The sequence below is a fragment of the Diabrotica undecimpunctata genome, chromosome 3 (genome assembly GCF_040954645.1).
Source record: "Diabrotica undecimpunctata isolate CICGRU chromosome 3, icDiaUnde3, whole genome shotgun sequence".
Lineage (NCBI taxonomy): Eukaryota > Metazoa > Arthropoda > Insecta > Coleoptera > Chrysomelidae > Diabrotica > Diabrotica undecimpunctata.
This window is the reverse complement of record NC_092805.1, coordinates 175,462,632-175,487,753: the sequence shown is the minus strand read 5'-3', so window position 1 is coordinate 175,487,753 and position 25,122 is coordinate 175,462,632. Positions and strand designations below refer to the sequence as shown.

Below are 25,122 nucleotides of genomic sequence, written 5' to 3'. Positions count from 1 at the left end.
TTTACTCTTTCACCATTTAGAAGGATGCCTTCGTCTATTCCGTAAAGAGCCTCGTTAAAAATTTTTTCTGAGTAGACATTTGGAATTAGCCACATGAAAAGTAGACGCTAGGTGCATAGCAGAAAGATCAAGGAAAAGCTGGAATGAAGCCAATAAGAACTAGAAACGATCTATAGAATGATAAAACGAGATGGAAATTGGACATTAGTACGAGGCTTTCGTATAGATTATTAGCTTTTGATAGAGAGTTGAAGAGATGCAGATGGTGATTGGACACTGTTAACTGGGGACACACCACGTCAAGATAAAAAGATCGGAAGTGTTGATAGATTGACCAACGGTGAGGCACAAGAAGCATCTCACTCTCCTATAGTTTTTTAGTATCAAGAGTAGAAGGCTGGTTCCTTCAATTTTGTAGGTTAAATATGAGTGGGCGCACAGACATATAATACAAATAGACTGAGCGCTGTAAGACAGACTCGTTCCCCCAGTGCGGCAGAGAATACTGACGCAAATGAGTCCGTATCTCTTTTTAATGGGCCAAGTCTATGGACCACGTGACCTAAATGACCAATGGGAAGGGCAAGCTTGCTTATGTGAATTTCTTCGTTTAAGGTGCTTGTGATTTCAACATTTGCTATTTCTTTGTATATAACTTCTTTAGATAATTAATCCATGTATGTTTTTCGAAGTATTTTCGGGTCTATTAATTCATTTACATCGGCTCTTTGATCGCTTAAAGGTGCTTTACATCTAGGCCATGCAAGTCCTTCTTATATATTCTCTGTGTACATCACAGCAATTTTTATGTACCATTTTCATTGTTGCCAACAGAAGAAATAATATCAAAACACTAACTTTTGATATTTCACTTGGAAATTTTAGTCCAGCATTAAATATATTCAGATATAAATAATAAATTATTACATCCAATAAATAACATTTACACTACACAATAAGGTTGTTTTATTCAAAACTATAAATTATTTTGTGATATTGCCAACAAGAATTTTGACAAAAACTTGCATCAAAATAGCATGAAAAGTAAAACACGTTCTAATTTTTCTCAGCGCAGATATTGCTTTTGAAATATGGCGTGGTCATGCGCAGTTGCATAATCTGTCTTACATAACATGAAAATTGCATAATGTAAAAAATAGCTGTATAAAGTGCCATATTTTTTTTGTAAATCACAAAAATCATGCTTAGTTCTTAGTTCTGCCAGTCTATTGATAGTGACAATCTGTCAAACGTCAAATATTGTCCCAGCTCTGCATTTAATCTTATTTCATATTTATATTTAATCCATAGACGTACGATAAGTATATAACTTAGCATATACTGTACAGACTGTAGAGCCAAGTGACGACAACATCATTTTTTTTGATGTTGGTTTTGTCTCTGTTTTACATCAAGTAAGTATAGTAGCGTCTCTTTTTGGTGGGGGTGAGAGGGAGTAAAGAGTTTCAATGCGCTAGAGAGAGACAAATCAAACAACCCCAAGAGATTTTTGTCTCTGTTTTACATCAAGTAAGTATAGTAGCGTCTCTTTTTGGTGGGGGTGAGAGGGGTAAAGAGTTTCAATGCGCTAGAGAAAGACAAATCAAACCCCAAGAGACCTTGTCGTCAGTACGCGCGGCCGTTATGCTCGTTCTATGTTATACGTCTATTGTTTAATCACATTATAAAGTGAAAATGGATTTGTTTTTAAATTGAAATATTTCAAATAGATTAAGCAAATTAAAAAAGATCAAATACTTATATTTAAGTTTACATATACCTAATTGTATTTTGTGTTAATAAAACTATACTTCTTCTGTGCCATTTTCGGAATGCTCCACACGTTTTGAATTCTTCGTTTCTCGTTTTTTTTTTATTTGATATGATTAGGATTTTGATTATCTTTTTAGGTGTAAGTGGTAGAAATAAGTAGGCAGAATAAATAACACAGTTGTTTTACATTTAATATAAACCAAAAATTATTTACAATTTACAAAATTAAAAACAGTAATTATATTAAAATTTCTAATAGGAAATAATGTACAATACGTACATTTCTACGTATGATTGTAGAGTATCAATAAAATCGGATCCTACTTTGTACAATGATATAAAACACACGTATAATATATATGTATAATAATTTATATTTTGAAGCGTAGATAAGTACATAAGATATATCAAGGCATCTAATTTTTTATTTTGGACAGTATGTACCCTGAATACATATTGCATATTACATTTTTGGCAAATTGGGTATGATAGCAAGAGGGGAAAATTTTTTGTCGAAAATATGTACGAATTGTTAAAGAAAAAGGGCGATTGCGAAGGGCGAAGGGCGTTTACCCTGTTTTTAAGCATTTAAATTGCAGTTTCATTGTTATTATTAAGAATATACAAAAGATCGCAAAAGTATTCGCTTCTGGTGAAGTATTTATTTTTCTTGTAAAAGTGCAGATGTCAAATATCCTTATATCAAGTAAATTTAAGAAATAAAAAAAGAAACTCGAGGTATTCAAAACACCGTAACTTCATACAATTACACCAAACGGCTTATTGTAATTGTATACGAAGAGAGCACATGGAGACAAGTATATATGAGGAAGTACATGAAGATGTGTGAGATAGTGACTAAAGGGTGGTGATCGATAGAATCGGGGGATGACCTCCTTCGCGTTCTTCCAACGATGGAATGAGGTAACCACAAGGACTACTTACTTAGCTATAGCTTTATATAGAAACAGATGGGTAAGGTAGGAAGAGTGTTTGTAGAGGTAAGTATGAAACCAATGATGCATTTGTATGGCAACTTGTCGAGTAGTATATTTCCGAGAATGTGGACGGAAGGAAGGCTTGTTATGATTGAGAAGTAATGAAATATTTGCTTAAATTAATGATTTTTATTAACAATGATCCATATTTTCGACAATGGTTATAAAAAAATTCTTTTGCCATCATTGAGGTGTGGAAGGCAACGAATATATTGAGTATTTTTGCATATGACACAATGTTAGCTGCTTCTAGAAATTATTTTGACTCGAAAATAATATAAAAACACGAATAAACAAAAATATACAGGTTGGTTCATAAAGAATTGGTACCGCCAAATTATAATGTAGGAATATAAATTATTTGAGCAAAAAATCAATATACCTATACATTTATAGTTTCTGCAAATCGTTCGCAACCGCAAATAGCTAATCTTTATTAACAATCCTGTATAAGACAAATGTACAAAAAATGGCAAATGAAAAAAAAATCATTTCTGTACTTTTTTATTAGGAAAGCCATTTAAAAAAAAAAAAAGTAAAAAACAAAACGGCTATAGACGTTCAATACGTTTTCGACAAGCATTCATTTTAAGTCTTTAAAATTCAATTACTACGAGATTTCAGGATTTCCAGGAAGCATATTTTAAACACAAGCAACTCCATTGTATTGAATTTTGGAAATTCGTTTCCACGACTAAGTTTTCAAATCTTCACAATTTTGATTTGCCGTATTCTTGTTTCGGTTCGAAGTATGTTTGTAAAGAAATGTTTTCAATTCTGAATATTAAATCAACATTATCGTTTAAAATTAACCAATATTCATTTAAAAATCTAATTTTATTAGCTGTAACACAAATTGGTTGCAAATTCAAATTTAAAAACTATGTCAACAATAAAAATGTGTTATTTTGTATAAAATATAAAAAGTTTTGGTTAGACAACTTTTTCGTGGCAAGAATATCTACCTTTTCATTAAAAGTTAGTGCATTGCCTTGTTTGCTTTTGTAACCAGACTGCCCGGGTATCAAAAACATTATTGACGTCTGTTCAAACCATTCACGCAGAATTTAATTATGGATTTTGCCTTTAACGATTTTAAACCTCGTCGATTTTTTCTTTGATTTTTATATCTGAAGTATTTTAGGTAATTTGCCTATCTTCACAAATGCGCCTGTACAGGAAATTTCATTTTTTCATTTGCCTTTTTTTTTTCACGAAAATTTGGAAAGTTTATAAAAACATTGTTAAGATTTAAAAAAAGCTACTATATGGAATCAACAGCTATTTGATGGCAGCTTTTATGTGAATTTGTAATACAAATGCTGTAAAACCATTGAAATTTCTATAGATATGACAAATATTTCATCGTGTCAATATTGTAAGCTCAAATTGCCTCGTCCTAGGCACGATTCTTCTCGTACCATCGACTTTTTATTGTCCAAAATCACGATATGATGCAGTTCTTATCCTTGTCGTCAATCGAAACTCCCTTCTTACTCGGCGATTTCTGAATGGTAGCTTGTCTCCGTCTAGCTATGGCAAGAGTATCATTAGGAACGTAGGATATTCGAACACCACCGTAGGCTCTTCGTGGTGGTAATTGGTAATCGAGATCGTCGCTGGAAGAACTGGAGGAGCACGTTGAGCAGTAACTTTCTGTGTCGTCGTCTCTTTCTCTTGATTTGGAAGTTGAACATCCAGCTTGTGGAATTGAGCAGGAAGCCTTCCTTGATTTTCCTTTCCGCGGTAGACTGTCACCTCCATGTTTTGACCTACCTGAGTAACTCCTAGATCTCGGGAACTTCCTAGATGCTTCTAAGCTTGCGTTGTCGTTCTCGTCTGCCTCGAAAGCTTCGTTATCACCTTGAAATCGTACACTAAGTGATCCTTTTCCTTTTTTGCTTGGAGATCCCGGGGTGGCTGAATTGCCAGTATCGCTAGATCCTCCTGGAAGTGCTAACTCTGGCATGGAAGACGCGTGTTGTGGTGTTTGATCGGCATTGCTCGTATTGGAATCTTTTTCTTCGGCATTACTACTTTGTTTATCAGATTCTTCTTTTTTATTGTCTGAAACAGAACGAGATGTCCAGTCATCGATACTCAAATCGGCTAAATGTAGTGGTTCTCGGCTTCTATCTCTGGCTAGTAATAACTTTTCAAGATCTGGTGAATGCCCTTGGTTACCTCTTTCTGTAAGAAGACGTTCTAAATTTCTTTCTAACAATACCCTATCTAAACCTCGGCAACTTGGCGACAGTACAGGTAAGCCTTTAGAAATTACTTCTTCGTTTATTGGATCGTTTTGTGAGGTAGTAGTTCCGTTGTCAGATAAAGTGGGAGTGCTAGGTATAGAAACTGGTTTGGGTGATCTTTGCAAGGCTCTTCGACCCATTTTAGGCGACCTTGTGGTAGTAGGAGATCTATTTACATATTGCCCGGGGGGAGAAGAAGGAGACGAAGCTGTAGGAGATCTGGGTGGTAGATGTCGTCTCGTAGAAGGAGATTGCGGTGGCGTACTACTTTCATTCGGTGAAGGAGGCCTAGGTGGTCTGTTTTTTAGAGGCTGCCTTGGTACTCTAGTATTAGGACCAGAGGAGTCACTGGGTGTAGGTGGCTCGCCTTTACTACACGCTATAGAGCAGTAAATAGCGCCCCTTCTAGGCAGAAAAGGTCTTCCTAGAAGAGATGTGTGGCACGTATGGCAGCAAAAACAACTTTCAGTGGCATGCCAGTGTTGACCCTCGTGAGACATTTGACCTTGATCCACACCGATTGGTTCGCCGCATGAGTCGCAGTATTCGGCGAACATGGCGTCGAAACAATGTAGACAGTATGGCCTTCCGTCTCTCATGATATACCTTTGTCCTCCGAGCTGTCTTTCGCATTCTGAGCAAGAGAAGTGTTTCATGTGCCACGCGCGACCTTCCGCTTCGGTGCATTCGTCGGCGAGGATAATCTAAAACAAAATAAATATTAAGATTAATTTGTGTCATTACTATTGTTTAAAAAATATTTTTTTTTTCAGATATACGTCGAATAAAACTATTAGATCAAAAAAAGTTATCTAGCATATACCAGAAGAGTAGAACTCCAAATAACACGGCGAATCGTATAATTTTCAATAAATTCAGCGAAGAATATTATCCATTTGTAATTGTGCCAGCGAAAATTATAACCCTTAATAAAGTGTCAACGAAAAGAATTCCCCTTATGTTTGTGTGACGAATGTTTTTCGTGACAAATATTTTAGAAGTTATAATCTTCGCGAGTACTTAGTTGAAAATAGTTTTTGCGCTGATATTTATCGAGAAAAATTCTGTTCGCAGCAGACTGGGAGTTATAGGCTTCACCGGTGTATACCATATTATTCACCGTATAGTCTTTGCGGACATACAGATAAAAATAATTAGTTTCATCGACATTGAAAGAGTTATATGTTCCCGGGAAAATAATTAAGAGTTATTTTCTTTGTAGGCACCAGCGATATAGGCTACAACGGTTTTTAACAATATGTCTGGAGGGTAATAATATAAACGAAACTGTAAAATAAACTATTGCAAAGGTTATTATGAGATGTTTATTTGATAAAAAAAAGACTAATTCAAAAAAGATTTAATGTTGTTAATTTAAAATTAAATTAACGATAAATTATGATATTTTTTTCTATTTGTTCCTTATTTCTCAGCTTTGGTCTTCCCCTTGTTCATCTGATCCCGGTGCCTTACTACTCCGCATTAATTCTTATGTACTGTTAAAATTTGTTGTATGACTTGGCTTTCATTACAATACAAATTTCTTCCACTTTCGATATTTCGATCTGTACATAGGTCCTTGCAGTTTCTCATTTTCATGATTTTGGTATCTCTCATGACCTGGTCTTCCCACCTCTTTAGGTTCCCCTTAGTCTTTCATTTTCTGCCTTTCATCTGGCGACCTTCTTAATCAGTAGGTCGTTTTTCATTAACTTTATGTCTCCCAGTCATCTCAGTCTCTGGGTTTTAATAAATTAGTGTCTTCTCCCTCATTATGTCTCTTATTTCATGATTCATTCTTCTTCTCATTTTTTCATTTGCATTCTAATCGGGCGCATAATTCTTCTAAGATTTTCCTTTAGAATATTCTTAATATTTCTTCATCTTTATCTATGAGAGGCATATTACTAGACAATAGTCCGTGTCCACGTTTGCTCCTTTATATGATCTGACGTCATCCACTATTGTTTTCCATTTTTTGAATATTAATATTAGTATTCACATATCCTATGTGATCTATCTAATTGCGATCTGTTGTGCCAGATATTCGCATTATTACTTTATGTTCTATTCTTTGCTTAAAGTTTGTGCTTATGATATTACTATTTGGTATTACTGCTAGGTGGCATAATTTTCTTCCATTATCGTTTGTCTAGTCATGAGTTTTTTTCTATTTTTATAAATGGCATTCGTCCATTTATAGCTTTGAATTCTATAACTTTGTTTCTTATCTTATTGTTGACCATACATGCTGTACTATTTTTCTCTTGCTTGTTTTCTCCTGAGCAGAATATTGTGTAATTTTTCTTTTTAATTTTTCCTTCTCCCTTTCATCTTCCTTCTTGTAGTGCTAGTATGTCGATTTTGTATCTTTGCGTTTTTCTTGCTACCTTTTATATTTTTTCCTGGTCTCAACAATGTTTGAACGTTCCGGGTTGCTAGTTTTATTTTCTATTCCTCTATTTTTCTTCTTGATTCTTTCTTTTTCTATCTATTTTTTGTATGTTTGATTCATTGTCCTCTTTCGTGATAGTTTCGTCATCATGTTTCTATTATCGTTTATTTAAGTTATATTTACAGTTTTTGTATTCGCATCAATACTTTTCCCTTGGCTTACTTGCTCCAATTTGCCAGTTTCGTAAAGGGTTCTTACATTCCATGCTCATATGTATCTCTCTTGTGTCTTTTTTGGGGCTACCTTTCATTTTTGCTCTTTTCTTTTTTTCTCTGTTGTCTGCTTGATTCAATAGTATATTTCATGGTTTGCCTCCTTCCTTCCTACTTCAAGTTTCTACTTTAAATGTTTTATACATCTTCTTAGTATTCCATGTTGTTCTATCAAGTTGTTTTGTTCCTTATCTATACAGAACAAATTTGAATTAAACGGTTTGAATTGAACAATCCTGGAGAAACAGCATAATGCATGATACCAATGTTCAAGAAAGGAGATAAAGAAGACCTCAACAGTTATAGAGGTATATATAAATCTACTGAACACCGCCAAAAGTCCTAACCAACAAAATCAATAAACTGACATCTTTATCAGATGATCAACAAGGATTCAGATCCGGAAAATCCTACGTAGACGCCGTATTTGTACTAAAACAAATCACAGAAAAGGCCATCAGGTACAATAAACCAGCATATATATGTTTTATAGACCTGACAAAGGCTTTTAATCGCATCCAAGTCGAAGACGTCTTACACCTACTGTATAAAAGAAACGTACCAATCAATATTATACAAACTATCGAAAAAATCTTTTTATATAATCGAATACAGGCAAAGGATAAATGGAAAACTAACACACTGTATACCAGTACAAAGCGGAGTCAGACAGGGTGACTCGTTAAACCCACTTCTCTTTAATATAATAATGGACGAATGGTAATAATATAAGCAGTATTACGACAGCTCGACAGAAGACGGGCTCCAAAGATTAACACATCTTCAATACAACAGCCGAAAAATACAATATGATAATATCAACAGAAAAAACCAAATGTATGACATCTTAACCCACTACGATGTAAAATTGAAATTGATGCGAAAATAATAAAGCAGGAAGCAAGGTTGAGATATCTGGGAATAGATATAACTAGTTACGGAGATGTTGAAGAAGAAGTACGACAACAAAGCTTAAAAGCAGGTAAAGCGGCGGGATCTCTTAATGACACAATCTGGAAGAACAAACACCTAAGACAAAACACAAAAACAAGAAACTATAAAGCAGCAATTAGGCCTATATTAACATACACAGCGGAGACAAGACCTGCCACATCTAAAACGAGACGACTACTAGAAACAACAAAGATGAAAATACTCCGACGAATATCAGGGAAAAGTCTGTTGGATACGGAAGGAAGCGAAAACATAAGAAGAGCGTGCAATATAGAAGACATAAATGGATGGGCGACAAAACAGAAACAGGGGTGGAACGAACGTATTAGTAGAAAGGCAGAGGATAGGATAGTACGAATAGCATGAGACAAGTCACCAAATGGGTAGACCAAGACGTACGAAGAAGTATTGGCAGACCAAGAAAAAGATGGTGCGATAGTTTAAACAATTTAGGATGCTAATATTGAAGAAGAAACCGGCTTTAAAGCCTACATACAAAAAGGAAGAAGAATTAAACAATCCTCCTGTATATTTTTTTCGTTCAAAGCATGTACTGGCTTTGACTATATTAAGTGTTTAATTTATCAGAGAAGTTTTCTTTCATTTCACCTTCTTTTTCCTCTGTTACATGTTAGACACTACATTAACTAGTCTACAGTTGGGAAAACGTCCTTTAAATCTTAATATCGACGAAATGACAAGAATAGTTTGTGTTAAACAGCTTAAAGTTAACTTTAAAATACCTAAGTCTATTGTGTTTTTGACCAAATAAACAAATTTTAAAATGCTCCTACCACAAAATGTATCGTGATTTGAATGATTTATCGCAAACAAAAATTCAAAGTTTATGGAAATATATAAGTAATCTGCTACACATAGAACATATTCTATACTATACTAGGATATGCTGTAATAAAATCAAATACCTCGTCGCAAGCGGAACATCTAGGTTTAATGGTTTCTGCGTGATGCCTCCCGCAATACAGTCGACCCTCCCTGTAGAAGTAAATGAGATCGACAAGAAGCTCTCTGCAAACGGTGCAGGTGAAACACGCCGGATGCCAGCAGGTGTTCGGGCCAGCACGGCTAGCAAATACTCCGATATCACCTGCGGAGAGGGTTTCTTCACACTGCAAAATAAATAGAAGTCATTAGATCTTCATTTGAGAGCGAATTATTTTAAATCTAATATCAAATTGATCGATTATACGGTATAAATCTAAAATAACGCTTTCCGAAATCCACATAAGGGGGTAACTTTAATATAAAATTTTTAATTAAAACAATTGTTAAACTCGCTTGTATGTCATCATCTTCTTCTTCTTCTTCTCGTGCCACTCCTAGCGGAGATTGGAAATCATCATGGCCACTGCGACTTTGTTAGCAGCGCACCTAAAAAGTTCAATCGAACTACACCCGAACCATTCACGTAGATTACGAAGCTACGATATTTTTCTTCTTCCCACACTTCTTTTGTCCTGCATGATATTTCTTAAAAGTTCGTACTTTTCACCTCTCACAATGTGCCCCAAGTATTCCATCTTTCTAGTTTTTATCTCATTTAGAATTTCGCATCTTTTGTCTACAGTTTGGAGTACTTGCGTGTTAGTGACGCGGTCTATCCATGATATTCTGAGAATGCGCCTATAGCTCCACATCTCGAAAGCTTCGATGTTTTTTGTGGTCAACTGTTTTAGTGTCCAAGCCTCTACTCCATACAACAGGGTAGAAAAGACATAACACCGCAGCATTCGTATTCGTAACTTTATATTGATATCACGATTGCAAAAGAGTTTGCGCATTCTATTAAAGACTGATCTAGCGATTTCTATTCTACATCTAATCTCTTTTGTTTGATCAGTATCGTCTGTGATCCAAGCACCTAGATATTTATAACAGGACACACGCTCAATCGTTGTATTGTCTATTACAAGATTAGCTCTGATGTTCTTTGATTTCGTGATTACCATAAATTTAGTTTTTTTCAAATTAATTTTCAAGCCGTAACTGTTACAGTATATATTGAGACTTTGAACGAGATGTTGTAGTTCTACTAGCGTTCCCGTTAGGAGAACCGTATCGTCAGCATACCTTATATTGTTGATCGTCTCACCATTTATTATCAGACCAAGATCTTCTTCCTCGAGTGCTTATTCACAAATAGCTTCACAAGCTATTGACTCCTCGACGGATTTGAATTTCTTCTGTTAGCCTACCCTCAACCTTCACATTTGCTGTTTGATTCCAATATAGGTTGCATATAATTCGAATATCTCGGCTGTCTATATTTTTCTTTATTAGAATTTGTCTTAGTGGTTCATGTTATACTTTGTCAAAGGCCTTTTCGAAATCAATGTATGTCATAGAGCTTTCTTAATTAAATTTTAAAAGGAAAATTCATTTGTAAAATGGGTTACAATTTTTATTCAAAATTTTTCAAATGATCCAAAATGGATTTATAAATTTTCAGAAGATTTTCGATCTTATCAGATCATCATCAGTGAAAAACATCTATAAAGTAGTTGGAACTAGCCACATAATGAGGCCAGATGATCCTTAAATTACATAATTGGAGAAACGAACATAATTATTAAGACACTAGGTCGATGATAAGGGAGTAGATTTTTTACATTACTTTAACGGTACCAAAAATCGACCGCGACCTTTGTTTCATCGAAGAACAAAAAAATAAGACTAATTTTCATTGACATATTTATTATTTTTTTCACTTTTTTACATAAATTGATAGAATTAAAGGTATTTTTTGTTTACCTTGTTACATTCATATTTTTAAATAAAAAAACTATACGTGCTATATAGTAGATGGCAATTAAATATTCGCACAGTTTTTCTCAATGCAATGAGTCCCATAAATCACGTAGCAATTTCAATAAATGGGGTCATAAATTACGGCAAAAACTTTCAAGTGTTACAATATGTCCCTCACCCCAACTGGAGGGTAGGACCAGGGAACCATGCTCATAAATCCAGTCCTTATTCTCGCCTGTCTCTTACCATACGCTCTCGAATACGTGTAAAATATCGAGACCTTGTCATTTTTCGATTATTCGGGAGGCACTAGTGCAACTGCTTTATGAAAAAATGCCATATGTGTACTCGCGTGGAGGTGGAAGCAAGTATATTGAAATATATAGAAATGTCACAGGGTTTGTCGATAAATTTGAGTGGATGCGATATTTGGAATTCGTTTTATGTTTCGAGTTTCAAATCTTTTGTGATTTTGTTCGAATTGGAGACTATAAAAAAATATTTATTATTTCGAAACCAGTAAACTTGATAGGAGATTTGTTTTTATTTCTACGAGTGATTTATATTCAAATTTATAACCCTAAATACAATTTATGGACGTAAGGATATATTTCTCGAAATTTTTCGTAATGTTTAAAAACGAGTCTTGCTCCGTTGCAAATTTTGACTGATTTATATGTCGTAGCAACATTACCACCCAGACAACCTTGAGCAGTAAATTGAGTGGCAGGTAATCCTGGTAGATGTAGTGAATTGAGGAATTCAGTTTGATAATTGTCGACTTTATTTGCATATCACCACCAGCTGTTAATCTAGTGGTAACGTTTGGCGAAAATCTTAGCCAGTAGAATCATCGCACATCCAGAGAGAATCTGATTGCTGCGTAAATCTCTTAATGTTCGATCAAGTGCCTCCATTAAATTTATTAATGAGTAAAGTAATCATTCTATGTTTATACATAGATATATATTGTTACGATTCACAAATACGCATAAAGTTTTTGAAATCCAGAGAACAACAAAAATTTTGACAAAGATTGTATTTCTGGTATTTCTAGATGTAAGCAAGTGAGCAGTGCATATTCAAAAGATTCTTTCCGGTTAAAGTGGTTTGCGTACACACATTTTAGTGAGCACACATTAGAGTGTAATCGAAAATAGATTAGGTAGAAATTTAAGGATAAATAGAATATGATTTCGTTTCAAAAATTCGAACAAACCGATTAAGGTTTAACAATGTTTAAAAAGTTCAGAGCGACGAACGATCTTTTATTATCGGAAGCCGGTAGAAAGTTAATTTGTGCAAAGTTGTTTGTTGAAGGCGCAAGGAAAAAAAACCAAAATGTATAATTTGGGCATTTCATAGAAATTAAATAAATGGAATTTTGTGTTTTTGAAAATGCTAGAATGTGATTGCTCGAGAAAGGGAATTGCTAGAAGCTTATTAAGAGAGTTAAGTTATTTTCGCTGTGCCGTAAAACGAACATCAAAGTTAAGAGAGGTATGTACCGAAAGGTTTTTACCGGTTAAAAAAAAGTTTTTGTTAAAAATGAAAACAATCTTATTATTGAAACTGTTTAAGTGGAAGCAGTTTAATTTATTTTATGCAGAGTGAGACGAGTATAGCAGGTTTGATAGCAACAGTATCTGTAAGTAGAACCAAATTATTTATACTTGCATTGGAAGAACTCAGTATCCAGACGGTGGAGGAGTTTGTTTTGGTACGAGAGATCTCTGTTAGGTTTTGGTAGCAGATCTAAGACAGAAAGTTAGCGAACGAGTTCTACGCCAGAATCCATTGCCTGATTTTACACAATCTCACACAGAGAAATTTTGAATCGGAATCGTTAATAAAATTTCAGAAAGTTTGTGTAATTGTTTATAAGCTCAAAATGCTAGTATAGGAAAATAATTAAAGAAGATTAAGTTTGGACTGCACAGTTTTGTTTTCAAATTTGTCAGAGTAGGGCATAGGGATATACATATTTGATATTATTTTTTTTTGTATATGTAATGAAATTTTTGCAAGGTATTTGATCGATATATTTGAATAATTTTTATTTACCATTTCTTTTATTTTCCTTATACTCCTGTTGCATATTTTTACATATTAGAAGCTGAAGGTATTTCAGAACCCAGAGAAAACCGTGAGATAAAATTTAAATAATAGATTTAAAATTTAGCATCTATAATTAATGTTTTTGTAATATATTTGAATATTAATTGAATTAATTAATGTTTTATTTTTATCAATTTATTGAACTTGATTATAATTAAAATTGTTTTTTTGTCTTTAAATTAGCTCAAAGTACAATATTATAATATATAATATATATTACAAAAACTATTCTTTCGTGTTACGAACTTAGCATTTTCCGCAGAAAACTCCAATCTGTAGTCCGCGTATTCTTTATACGATGAAAACCAATTAACAATATGCAAATGGCGCCCGTTTTAATTCAAATGAAAATGGCTTCGTTTTGGGAATACAGACATTGCGGAACGGTTATATAGCCACGAGAAAAAAAACGTCGAATCGGACTAATCTCGTTTTTTAATTTAAAGTAATGAAATTAGATATGCACCCGTTGTCATCGCATAGAATATTTCTGCAAATTATGGAAGATTTTATGTTTATTTTTTAATAAAACGCTAAATGTGGGTTATACGAGAGAATGATACTTATTATGCATTTTTTTTTAAATTGCTATAGCATTCAGGAACGTTGAATATTTTTCCTTTTTCTAATTATTCCGTAACCGATAAATCTTTACTTAAGGGCCATAATAGACGTGGCGGTTTTGACCAAAAGTACAATCGAATCGGGAGGTTGTCTATGTTGAGTACATGGGTAGACTTGACTACAGCTTGACTAGCAGTAGTCACTTATCGGGTTTCTGAAAGCGGTTTGCTAACAATTGTTGAATTTTTGTTTGTTTTTTTCTTCAATATTTTTGTCTGAAAATGCGAAAATAGATGTTGATTAATTGATTAGGGAGGTAGAAAAGCGTCCCGCTTTGTGGACATGAAAACATCAAAATACAGTGATATAATTATCAAAAAACAATACTGGAAGGAAATTTGCGACATGTTTGCTTCTGAAGTAGTAGAAGACAGCAATAAAATTAAAAAATTGCTCCTCAACTTATAGAATAAATTACTGAACTTTATCTTTTCTTCTTTGAATAATTGGGAGTATCCACATCCTTTGAGTTTTACTTCTTCTTTTCCAGTGATAGTACAGAAGAGTCAACATCAATACTTCTTCTTCATCCCTCATTTTAATAAATCACAATAATTTTGAAAGTGAAATCTTTCTGTAAATAAGTAAGCCGAGTAATTAATCAAGCTGTTTGCTTTGCAAGTTGTAGAAGGCACAGTGGTAAAAATTTGAATTCAGTTTCGCCAGGTAGGAAATCGTATGATTTCTCTTGTTGTTATTAGATGGCGTTTTTACGTCTGTAAATAGTTATTTCGATAATTATTGGTCTACGACGGGATAGATCTTGTTTCGATTCAGAGCAGTGGCATATACCGCTCTGATGAGACCTAAAGAGGTCGAAATACGTATAAGCGGCTTGCCGCTGCACTGTATCGAAACAAAAATCTAATACCGTCATTATGTGAAATCTTTCTATTTCTTTCTGAAATAACTGAAAACTCTCGTCTTGATTAAACAAACGGGTTAAACTAAGTGGACTTTGGTTAAATCGTTACGGGTGTCACTGATCTAGAAAACCGCTTCGTGTGTCATTGGCCTAAAAGATATATACCGGTATATTGTTAATATTTTTTTTCAGGTAAATTGAAAACATGATAGCAGTTCTTCATTTAGTTCCAATTTATTTTGGTTTGAAATACGTTTTGCTAGATGTTAAAAGGAGGTTTTGAAGTTTATTTAGTGTTTTTCCTTAAAATGGACCACTAGCAGGAAGAAAATTATAATTTGTCAGAATCTGACGGCATTACAATCGTTACTTTTTAAACGTTTTGCTGTCACCGCGAGTAATTCAAGAAGAACCGGTCAATACCGCAGAAAGGTTACAACTCCTGATCAAGACAGATTCTTGAGCCTTCGTACACTAATATGCTATTGATTATATACTTAGAAAGTGAACTACAACGTTAAAGGGGTTTATTGTTTCAAATGGACCCCGAAATATGAAAAAACCGCGGAGTGCTACACTTAAAATGGGTGCAATTCAAAGAAAGGGGTAAATTATATGCACTTTTTGTACATATACATCTACAGAAAGGTTTTTCAAAATAAAATTCTATCTAAATGTCATCTTTTAAGTCAAAAATAATTTTTTTTGACAAAATTATATTCAAAAAACGAAACAAAAAAAAAACACGAAAATACGCGATTTTTCTTTTTTGCGCCATAACTTTTTTCCACGGTGGTATATGTATAGACACTGCTTTACAGAAATAAAAATTACTATCCTTCTTCTTCAAAGTGACCTTCTGTAGAAGTCTTTAGGATTCATAGTATTCGAGATACGATTTTTCAAAATTTGTCACTCACACCATTTTTGGGTAACTTTTTCTATTTTTTCGCTAACATTGTTTCTTTTTCTACGCAGTTAGATGCAATGGTATATTGCCAAACCTTTAAAATGATTGATCGTAAAAGGCTCTAGGACTAATGACCTGCGTCTTGGAAGGGTACCCACTAGCCCAGCGTTGACCAGAGAGCAGAGAAGGCAAAGATTATATTTTTCTTTTGAACATGTTGTTTGGGATAATGAAGATTTGAGAAGAATATTATCCACCGATAAATCCAGATATTGTCTATTTTCTGATGACAGGAGAAATAAAGTATACAGAAGACCTGAGGAACGCTACGCATAGTGTATATATATATATATATATATATATATATATATATATATATATATATATATATATATATATATATATTATAACATTGTAGGCACTGTATAGTATGACGGCAACTCAATGATGGTGTAGGGTGGGATTAATTTGGAAGATATCTCTACATATAAAATCTAATAGCTTTGATATTTTTGACTTACTTTGGCTATTGTTTCTATATTTTCACCGTTATACGACTTTATTTATTATTTGAATTTCAGACATATTTATTTGTAGTCCTCCTAACGAGAAAAATATAACTCAATTATGAATTTCTTTACCTCATCTCTCCGGTCAGCTATTAGCAGAATATCATCTACAAACTTCATGTGGATCAAATTTTCTCTATTTATTTTTATACTTTTCTCAGCAAGATTTATAATACAGTATAGCCTAAAATAAACAGTACTAAACTTGCAATTATTTTATTGTTTTAAAAAATACATATTATTGACACTTTATAACATGTTCTAAATGAGCTACCCTTCCCTCAAGACAGCATACCGATATTCCAGATTTCTCGTATTGTTATGGAATAAAGGTTGTCTCAAGTCCGCGAAGAAGGCTCTAACGGCATTCTTTAATTCATTGATGGTTTGTGGTGCCCGATTAAAAACGGCAGTTTTAACCATGCCCCAAATGTATGCGTCTGGAGATGTTAATTCTGGAGAATGTGCAGGATAGGGGAAGTCAGTAAATCGTGAAATTAATTTGCTTGGAAAATGTCCCTGAAGAAATTGACGAACTGCGACAGCAGTATGGCAAGTTGCCCCATTCTGCTGGAAAAATTGGCCTCGAAATACCAAATTATGTGCACGACAAAATTGGCGTAGATCAGGAATTAAGCGTATTAAAATTTGTATGTACCTCTGTTGATTAAACCGTACTGTGTGTGAATTGATCACACACGTATTGCAGACTTGCACTATTACGTCAGCCGATTCCGTATGAGCGAAAATAATGCTCTACAAGAAATACTGACTCCTTTGTACTTAACACCATTTTTAACAATTAGGCCTTAATAATTAATTGTTAAAAGATTACTTGACTGATGTCTTGATGTCTATACTAGTTAAGTTGACAGCGCGCACAAAGAGACATCTATGTTTCAGTTTTAGTACTGTTTATTTTGGGCAATACTGTATATGTATATTCCAAGAGTTTAGTAAACAGCGTCGGCGATATAGTATCCCCATGACATATTCCATGACTTTTTATGATAGATTAAAATAAAATCCAGAAGTGTCTGAAGATTTTTCTATTTTTCAACTTTACTGGGAACAGTAGTTATGTGAATATGGTTTATAATAGTACCAATAGGGTTCGAAAGTCACCATGAATAGTTTGATCCACATAAATATTTCGCAAATGAATAACAATTTAAATTCAAATGAATATTAAACAAAATCAGTTGAGTATTTAAAATATTTTTGTAAATTTGTTTGCAATAATCATTTCAATTTGGAGCTAAGACAAAAGAATGGTTATATCAAGTGCTATATTTGGTCTATACTTTTGTATATATCAGAAGTGTGGACAATCAAAGTATCAAGCATGAACAGAATTGAAACATTAAAAATGTGGATACATAGACGGATGCTGAAGATACCTTGGAAAGCAAGAAAAACTAATGAGGAAGTACTAAGGAGGGTCAACAAAAATAGATAATTTCTAAAGACTGTTAAATACTGGAAAATGTCTTATTTGGGACATGCAGTAAGGGAAGATCGATATAGAATACTACAACTGATCCTTAAAGGCAAAATAGAGGGCCGTGGAGGTGTAGGAAGAAAACAAGTTTCTTGGTTAGAAAACATTCGTGAATGGACTCAGATATCAAATGTAGAACAATTATTCCATGCGGCAGAAGATTGAGAAGCCTGTAAAGAAGAAGAATTTAAAATATGAGTGCCTCTTAAATTGACTGGAGTTTTTCTGTATCAATTTTCAGATATTTTATTAATTTATCGAGGTCTCAAAAGAGTAAAATATGTTTTTGGTCATATGGGGAAGCATAAATTTCGTCCTATGTGTATAATATGTACATATTCTTTAAGATGATTACCAGATTAATCAGTTTAATTTTATATTTTAGCTATTTGTGTCACCTGCTTCATGTCGATTAGTGTGTATGGTTATCACGTAGATTTGAATAATGAATAAAAAAAAATGAACTAAAATCATAAAAAACTAAGAAATGGATCTCTTAAATCACACTAGAATAGACAAAGACCATAGAACAAGTACCTGAGTGCATACAATACTTCACAATTTACAAAACGAAGTTAAAAACATACCGAGGAAATAAAAACATGACTAGAGCAAGAATTATACGACAAGCAACAATGGAGAACATAGGGAAACTATGTACAAATATGGATATTTTTCACTCATTAGAGAAACAGATATGTCATCAGCAACCACTTCTTTTCCTTTTTATCCTTGATAAAAATTAGAAAACTAATATACTTACCGCAAACAAAAATATTTTACGAACAATTCAAAGTTGACCCGACAAAATTATTTATAAGTTATTAAATATTTTCTTTTATATATATTTTTTAATAAAAGCAATTAACTGAAATTTTAAACGATCATCCACACTCATCTACTTTATTTCCGAAAATCCCAAGAGTCGAACAAGCAAAGTCAAAACAAAAGAAAAACAATAATTAAAAAGCAAATTTTCACTCCTGGCAAAAGAACCGCTGGGGAATATATAAAATTAATATTCAAAAGTAAAGTGGATGCTTTAAAAAAGTGGCAACTGGAGAGTTCAAGCACTGGAAATTAATTTTTATGGAATCAGCAAAAATTTCTAAGGACTCATTAAGTGAATATGCTGTAATGAAAAGAATGGCTTGTTTTAAACTTCCGGAAAAAGTTGAGATGCACTCGCGTTGAATTTAAATTGAAGGTGCAGTTTTCAGTCTCTTGTAAGACTACAGAACGTCTTGCCGTATACTTATTCCAAACTCGGTTTGAAATAAGAGTAAATCTCTTTTAAAATACACTAGATTCTTTGGTCTATTTTTAATACTAGAAGGCTGCAATACGTTAAACCCCCGAAAACTTTCCCCATTAGTATTCAAACCAACTCTCCAATAAAATTTAACAACTCTATTCTGTCCAGAATGGCCATCATTTCCACGGTCGGAACCTCCGATCCCATTCTTCATTAAGAATCCGCACCTCTCATCAACTAACGCTCAACGTTTCACCATTCCACTTCTCTCGAAAGTTTCGAACTTTACAAACCGTATAATGGGAACTTTAAATTGGAATCCTTGATCATTCCCTTAACAGCTATACTGAATTGTTCGACTATACGCACGGTAGTGCATTTGGAGCGGAGAAGACTGAAAAATGGGCTTATAATAAGAAAATCTACGTTATTTGATGTATCCGCAGAAAAATATTAGAAAAATTAATGAAAACATGACAATTACATCATCTAGTCTAAATATTCTTAAGAATCATCATAAACTTCTTTATTGTATTTTCTTTGCTAGTAATGATAACATACTCCCAGTGACTGTTTCAAAACTATTGGATCACAGGACCCTTGCCCTTAAAGAAGTTTTAAAGAAAAATATACAATGTTTGACGTACATAAAAAACGGAAAAAATTAAAAAATATTTTAACCATAACAGCTGAAGAACTACTAAAAAAAATAATGATATACCACAGAATGTAATTGAATTTGAACACAAAAAAAATGTAGAAAGTAAATAGACATATAACGAAAGGAAGGAATACGGAGCAGAAAAATAAGCAAATGTCGTGTAGAGACAGTTAAAAAAAACCATAGCCTAAAATGAGAAGCAACAATGACAAACGCTACAGAGATTGGAAAAGCTTGGACATTAGAATAAGTACAAAAAAATAATAAAAAGATCTATATAACAGCAAAATAGTGGAAGAAGATAAACTAGTAAACGAACTATCAAGTACGAAGAAGATCCATCCATTCACCATATGGCTCTACAGCAAACCTCTTCATTCGTTAAGGTATGTAGCCATTCTCAAGCACGATCTACTGACAAAAAGATTTTATGCATCCTCATATACATCATCCACCCATCGCTTTCTCGGTCTTCCAATAGGTGTGTTCCCCTGCATTCTTGCACTCAACAGTTTTTTGGAAGCTTGTTTTCTCCCAACCTAACTACATGGCCTGTCTCTTGAAGACGCTCTAGATGGACATACTGAGATAAAGATGGTTCTTTATAATATATTAGATATTTCATAATTATATCTAATTCGCCACCTGCTGTTTATTTATATCATTTATAGGAACCTAGTATTCGCGTGAGTAGCTTTCTTTTAAAGATGCCGATGCCGTTTATATATTTTTGAGTCAATACCCAAGTTTCAGATCAATAGCTCACCATCGGTCAGATTATGGTCTTGTAGATTCGTATCTTAATTCTTTGATGTACGTCTCGTGATTTAAATATCTGGTTCATAGCAAAGTATGCCATATTGGCTAGGATGATTCTTCTGCTAAGTTCTGCACCTTTAATACTGTTCTTTGTGATTTTGACTTCTAAATAGATAAAGCTTCTAAATTGTCAACTGTTAGGTATGGTCGTGCTACTCTCTCCAATCGGTTTTGCACTAGGATTTTAATCTTTTTGTATTTATTCACAAACCCATTTGTTTACCATTCTGCATATGCTGCTAGTTGCACTGATTTATTGATGTCTGTTGTTTCTACCTCCTGATGTTTTTTAACTAAGTATTCCAGTAATAAATTAAACAGTATTGGAACCAGCCCGTTACCCTGTTTTAATCCTTGTATTATTAGAAATGGGTCTATCATCTCATGTTGTATATTTATCTAAGCCACTGTGTCCTTCATCGTCATTCGGATGAGTCTATATCTTGGGCGGTATTTTAAATTCACTTAATATTATAAATATGCCCTGTTTATTAATTCATATACCTATGGCTTGTTCACAGGCTTTGCTTAAAAACTGGTTTAACCGTGAATAGCTAGTCGATGGTTGATCTTCTTTGCCTAAATCCTGCCTCATATTCTCCGATGATCTTTTCTGTGATGGGTTGTAGTCTATGGTTAAGTATACTCGTAAATATTTTATATCGACAATATTATTATTATTAATTTTTAGCCTCGTTATTTTTCTTTAGCTTGATTGCCCTTTCAACCTCTTCTATCGTTGGCGGTTTTGTTATAATATCATTCTCTTCATTTTCTGCCTCTTCCAATAGGTCAGCAGTTTTTCAAAATATGTGTGCTGGTTATTTCGCTATTTTTATTCCTGCACAGATTAGTTTTTGGTTTATCTTCTTCTTCATGTGCCATCTCCTCTAAGAAGATTGGCAACCATCATGGCAATTCGCACTTTCGATACCGCTGCTCTAAAGAGGTCAGCAGAAGTGCAGTTAAACCAAGCTCTCAAATTGTTTAACCAGGAGATGCGTCTTCTTCCGCGACTCCTTCTACCCTGTACCCGTTCTACCCTTTTGGTTTATGGCCTTGTTTTATTTGTTTTATAAATTTAGAAATTCTAGATCTAGGAAAACTGAAGATACGAAACTCGGAAGAAATAAATGAAGCTGACTGAATATAAACGAAATGAAGAGAGAAACTAGAAGACCAGTGGAAACTAATAAGTAGAACCACAATAACTACAACAAAATCGATGATAAAAACTAAAGAAAGGAAACATAACCAATGGTTTCATGATGAATGTAAGGCGATCATTGAAGAATAAAATCAGGCACATAGAATATATTTGAATAGACAAAGTAGAATACGAAAAATGGTGTTCAAAACAAAAGATGAATCGCTGTGTAGACAACAAAAGAGAAAACACATAACCAAACAATTATTACACATTAGAGAACACAAAGCACGATATGCATATAAATGTATCAAACTAATATAGCGAAGAAAATATACTATATGTATTAAAAAACGCATAAGGTAATAAATCAAATGTAGACACAAAACATTGAAGCTTTAATTGGCCACCTAAAAATCTTGGAAAAAAATCCATTAGATTTTAAGGATAGTCTGACAGATGCCATGCCAGTCAAGTTCGACTTCGAAACACTCTTTGTAGTGGTCACAAAAAACCAGCAAGTGTTGAATGTTGAACCGAAACTGAAAGAAGGCTCACTCGTATGGTATGCGGATGGATCTAGGATAGATGAAAGGGCAAGAGTGAAAATTACTGGGCCCAATTCCAAGCTATCCAAGTCTCTTGCAAACGCCCCAACTATCTTTCAGGCAGGAATACATGCTGTAGACATTATTGCACAAGAATGTCTCAACAGGCACACTCGTAGGGCAAAAGTCTTTATTTTATCAGATGGTCAAGCCGGCTTAAAGGCTCTAAAGTCAATCACTTGTGAGTTGTTAAAGTTAATTTGAACTGTAAACAATCCCTCAAGAAGCTGTTGAAACACAACAAAGTAACTTCGTTGTTGGGGTCAGCTCACAAGGGAATTGTAGAAAATGAAGAAGCTGACAGCCTCGCAAAAGAGAGGGCAGATACCCCATTCCACAGTCCAGAACCCGTTTGTGAACTATCGAAGAGCCACATCAGAGAGGAACTCTCAATCATTAAAATATCATCTCAAAAAAAATGGTCAAATAGAAGATAGTGACAACTGCCGTTTATGTGACAACGAAAAAGAAACGGCAGAAAACATACATTATGTTCTCATTTCTGCAAACGACTAAAATTTCCAGAAGAGGTCAGTCCAGCACCCTCTGACATAGAAAACAAGTCACCAAAGCTATTCAACTTCATCAAAAGTGTTGGCATCCTGGCAACTAGATTAAGGTGTGCACAAATATCACTATAGGTCGAAGTGTGGTGAGTCTTCATATCCTCCACATAATCTATCTAAGTCTGTTAAATCTACTTGCTTTATGTTTATACCACTTAGAATAAGAAATAGTTTATTATTCGTTTCATTTACTTTTCTATCATCTGCATCAAATACAACGCTGCAAATATTAGTTAGTTCCCAATTTTCTTGAATAAAAATGAATCAATCATCAACAGTTGTAAATTTTCATAAAATTGTTTTAATGATTTGTTTTATATGGAGATTACACGATTTCTATACATTCGGAACCGAACTATGCAGTTTAATATGCCAATATTTTTTACAATCTTACATTGTTTTAATTGAGACGAAAACTATCGACTAAACCCCATAAAAACCTGCTTCTACGCCACAGCACTCGTGATATGTACGAGGGCACAAATGATGACGATGCTAAGTCGCCCTTTGATGGCTATTGACTGTAATGACTGTGCCTTGACAGGGTTAAAACCACCACTGCAACTTTGTTTCAAATTGTTTGCTGCCGACTTGCGTCTGTTATTCTCAATTGCTCTTCATACGCTTTGGTCTGGCTTGATTTTCGGGCCCATTAATGGCGAACTGCTTAACATATTTGATTAAGAAGTTCGGAGGATCTACAATAGACAATGACAATATATTTTGGAAATTTTTAAAAGACATTGCTGCATTTCGATTGACACAAATCTTTATTTTTGGTTATATTTTTATTTGGAGGAAAGCAACAACAGGATGATTGTAAAATGAAATCGTACGTTTAACTTTGAGTAACCAGATGTAATAATATTGCCTTTGTGAGGATTATTATTAATATTTAAACATTTATAACGAAATAAAGTCCTGAATATCATGGGAAAGGAAAACTATAAGTTTATTGACAAAAGAAAAGTCCCAAAAATCACCACCAATCAGTAGTAGTAACACAGTGAACAGTGCACATATGAAGTGATCTGAGGGCTCAGGAGACTGCGATCCCGGAAGCGCTGATGAAGACTTCCGAGAGAAAGTCGAAAGCTCGGTGTATGTAAATTCGTCACGGTTTAACCCGGAAACCACGTGGGTTTAATATTGATTTTTCTAATAATATTAATTTTAGGTTTAGGTTTAGTATACAGGGTGTGGCGCCCTAAGTTTTGATTAAAAGTAAATGGCGGATACAACTACGTTAAAAATTTGAAACTACGAAGCTGTAGGTTTTGGATGATGCTGAGTTGAAATGTAATGTTGTCTTGGACATGGCGCTTCCGGTTATACCGGAAGCAGACGTCAACTTTGTTATTTTAAATAGAACCTAATATTTCTTCTGATTTTCGAATTCCACATGAAATTTTAGATAAAATTTGTGCACAATGTTCCTATACCAAAAATTTATTGTCGAGATATTTAAATTTTTTTCAAAATTTTGAAGAGATCCTAGTCTACATTGAATACCTATATCTCCATTAATATTAGTGACTTGAAAGTATAAATAATACACTAAAAGAGCTGGTCCGTTTAAGTCATATGTTCAACTCATTGATATTTCTAACAGGGTATTTAAAACTTGCGAGCCAAAAACATTCACAATTAGAATCATTTGTTGAAACATTAGAAACAGTTGCTTGTTGCTTGTTATATATTAACGTTAATCCAAATGTTATTTAACTCATGTTAGTAGAGAATATTATTTCCAAGATAGTTGGAGTTTTCATGTTTTTTGTTCAACAAAAACAATATAATTTCAGCAATAAAGTTTTACGATAAAAATTTATGTGCCGAAAGGTATTGCCGCCTTTTAGAAGGAGCCATAGAGACCCCGAAAGCCATGCAGGATGAAGAAAAGAAGTATATTAAAAAATACTAAGACAAGAAGAATAAAAACAATGGGAGATCAAGGAGAACTTAAAAATAATAGATATACGAGATTGGAAAGAAAAAATGAAGATCGATAAAAGAAATTAAACGGCTATCAAGAGACAGAAAAAAACTGAAGGCATTGATAAAAG

General features: G+C 33.8%; 1 protein-coding gene across 3 annotated transcripts in view; it reads right to left on the bottom strand.

Annotated features, from left to right (window-relative positions):
• Positions 1–1,945: 1,945 nt before the first annotated feature.
• Positions 1,946–25,122, bottom strand: part of LOC140437857 (protein prickle-like) — a 281,038-nt gene continuing 257,861 nt past the window's right edge. For all 3 annotated transcript variants that reach the window (XM_072527636.1, XM_072527637.1, XM_072527635.1), the window contains 2 exons: positions 9,571–9,774; positions 1,946–5,727 (listed from right to left, as the gene is read on the bottom strand). In XM_072527636.1, the coding sequence (XP_072383737.1) occupies positions 4,216–5,727; positions 9,571–9,774 (1,716 nt within the window). In that variant the 3' untranslated portion in view covers positions 1,946–4,215. The remainder of the gene's footprint in view (positions 5,728–9,570; positions 9,775–25,122) is intronic.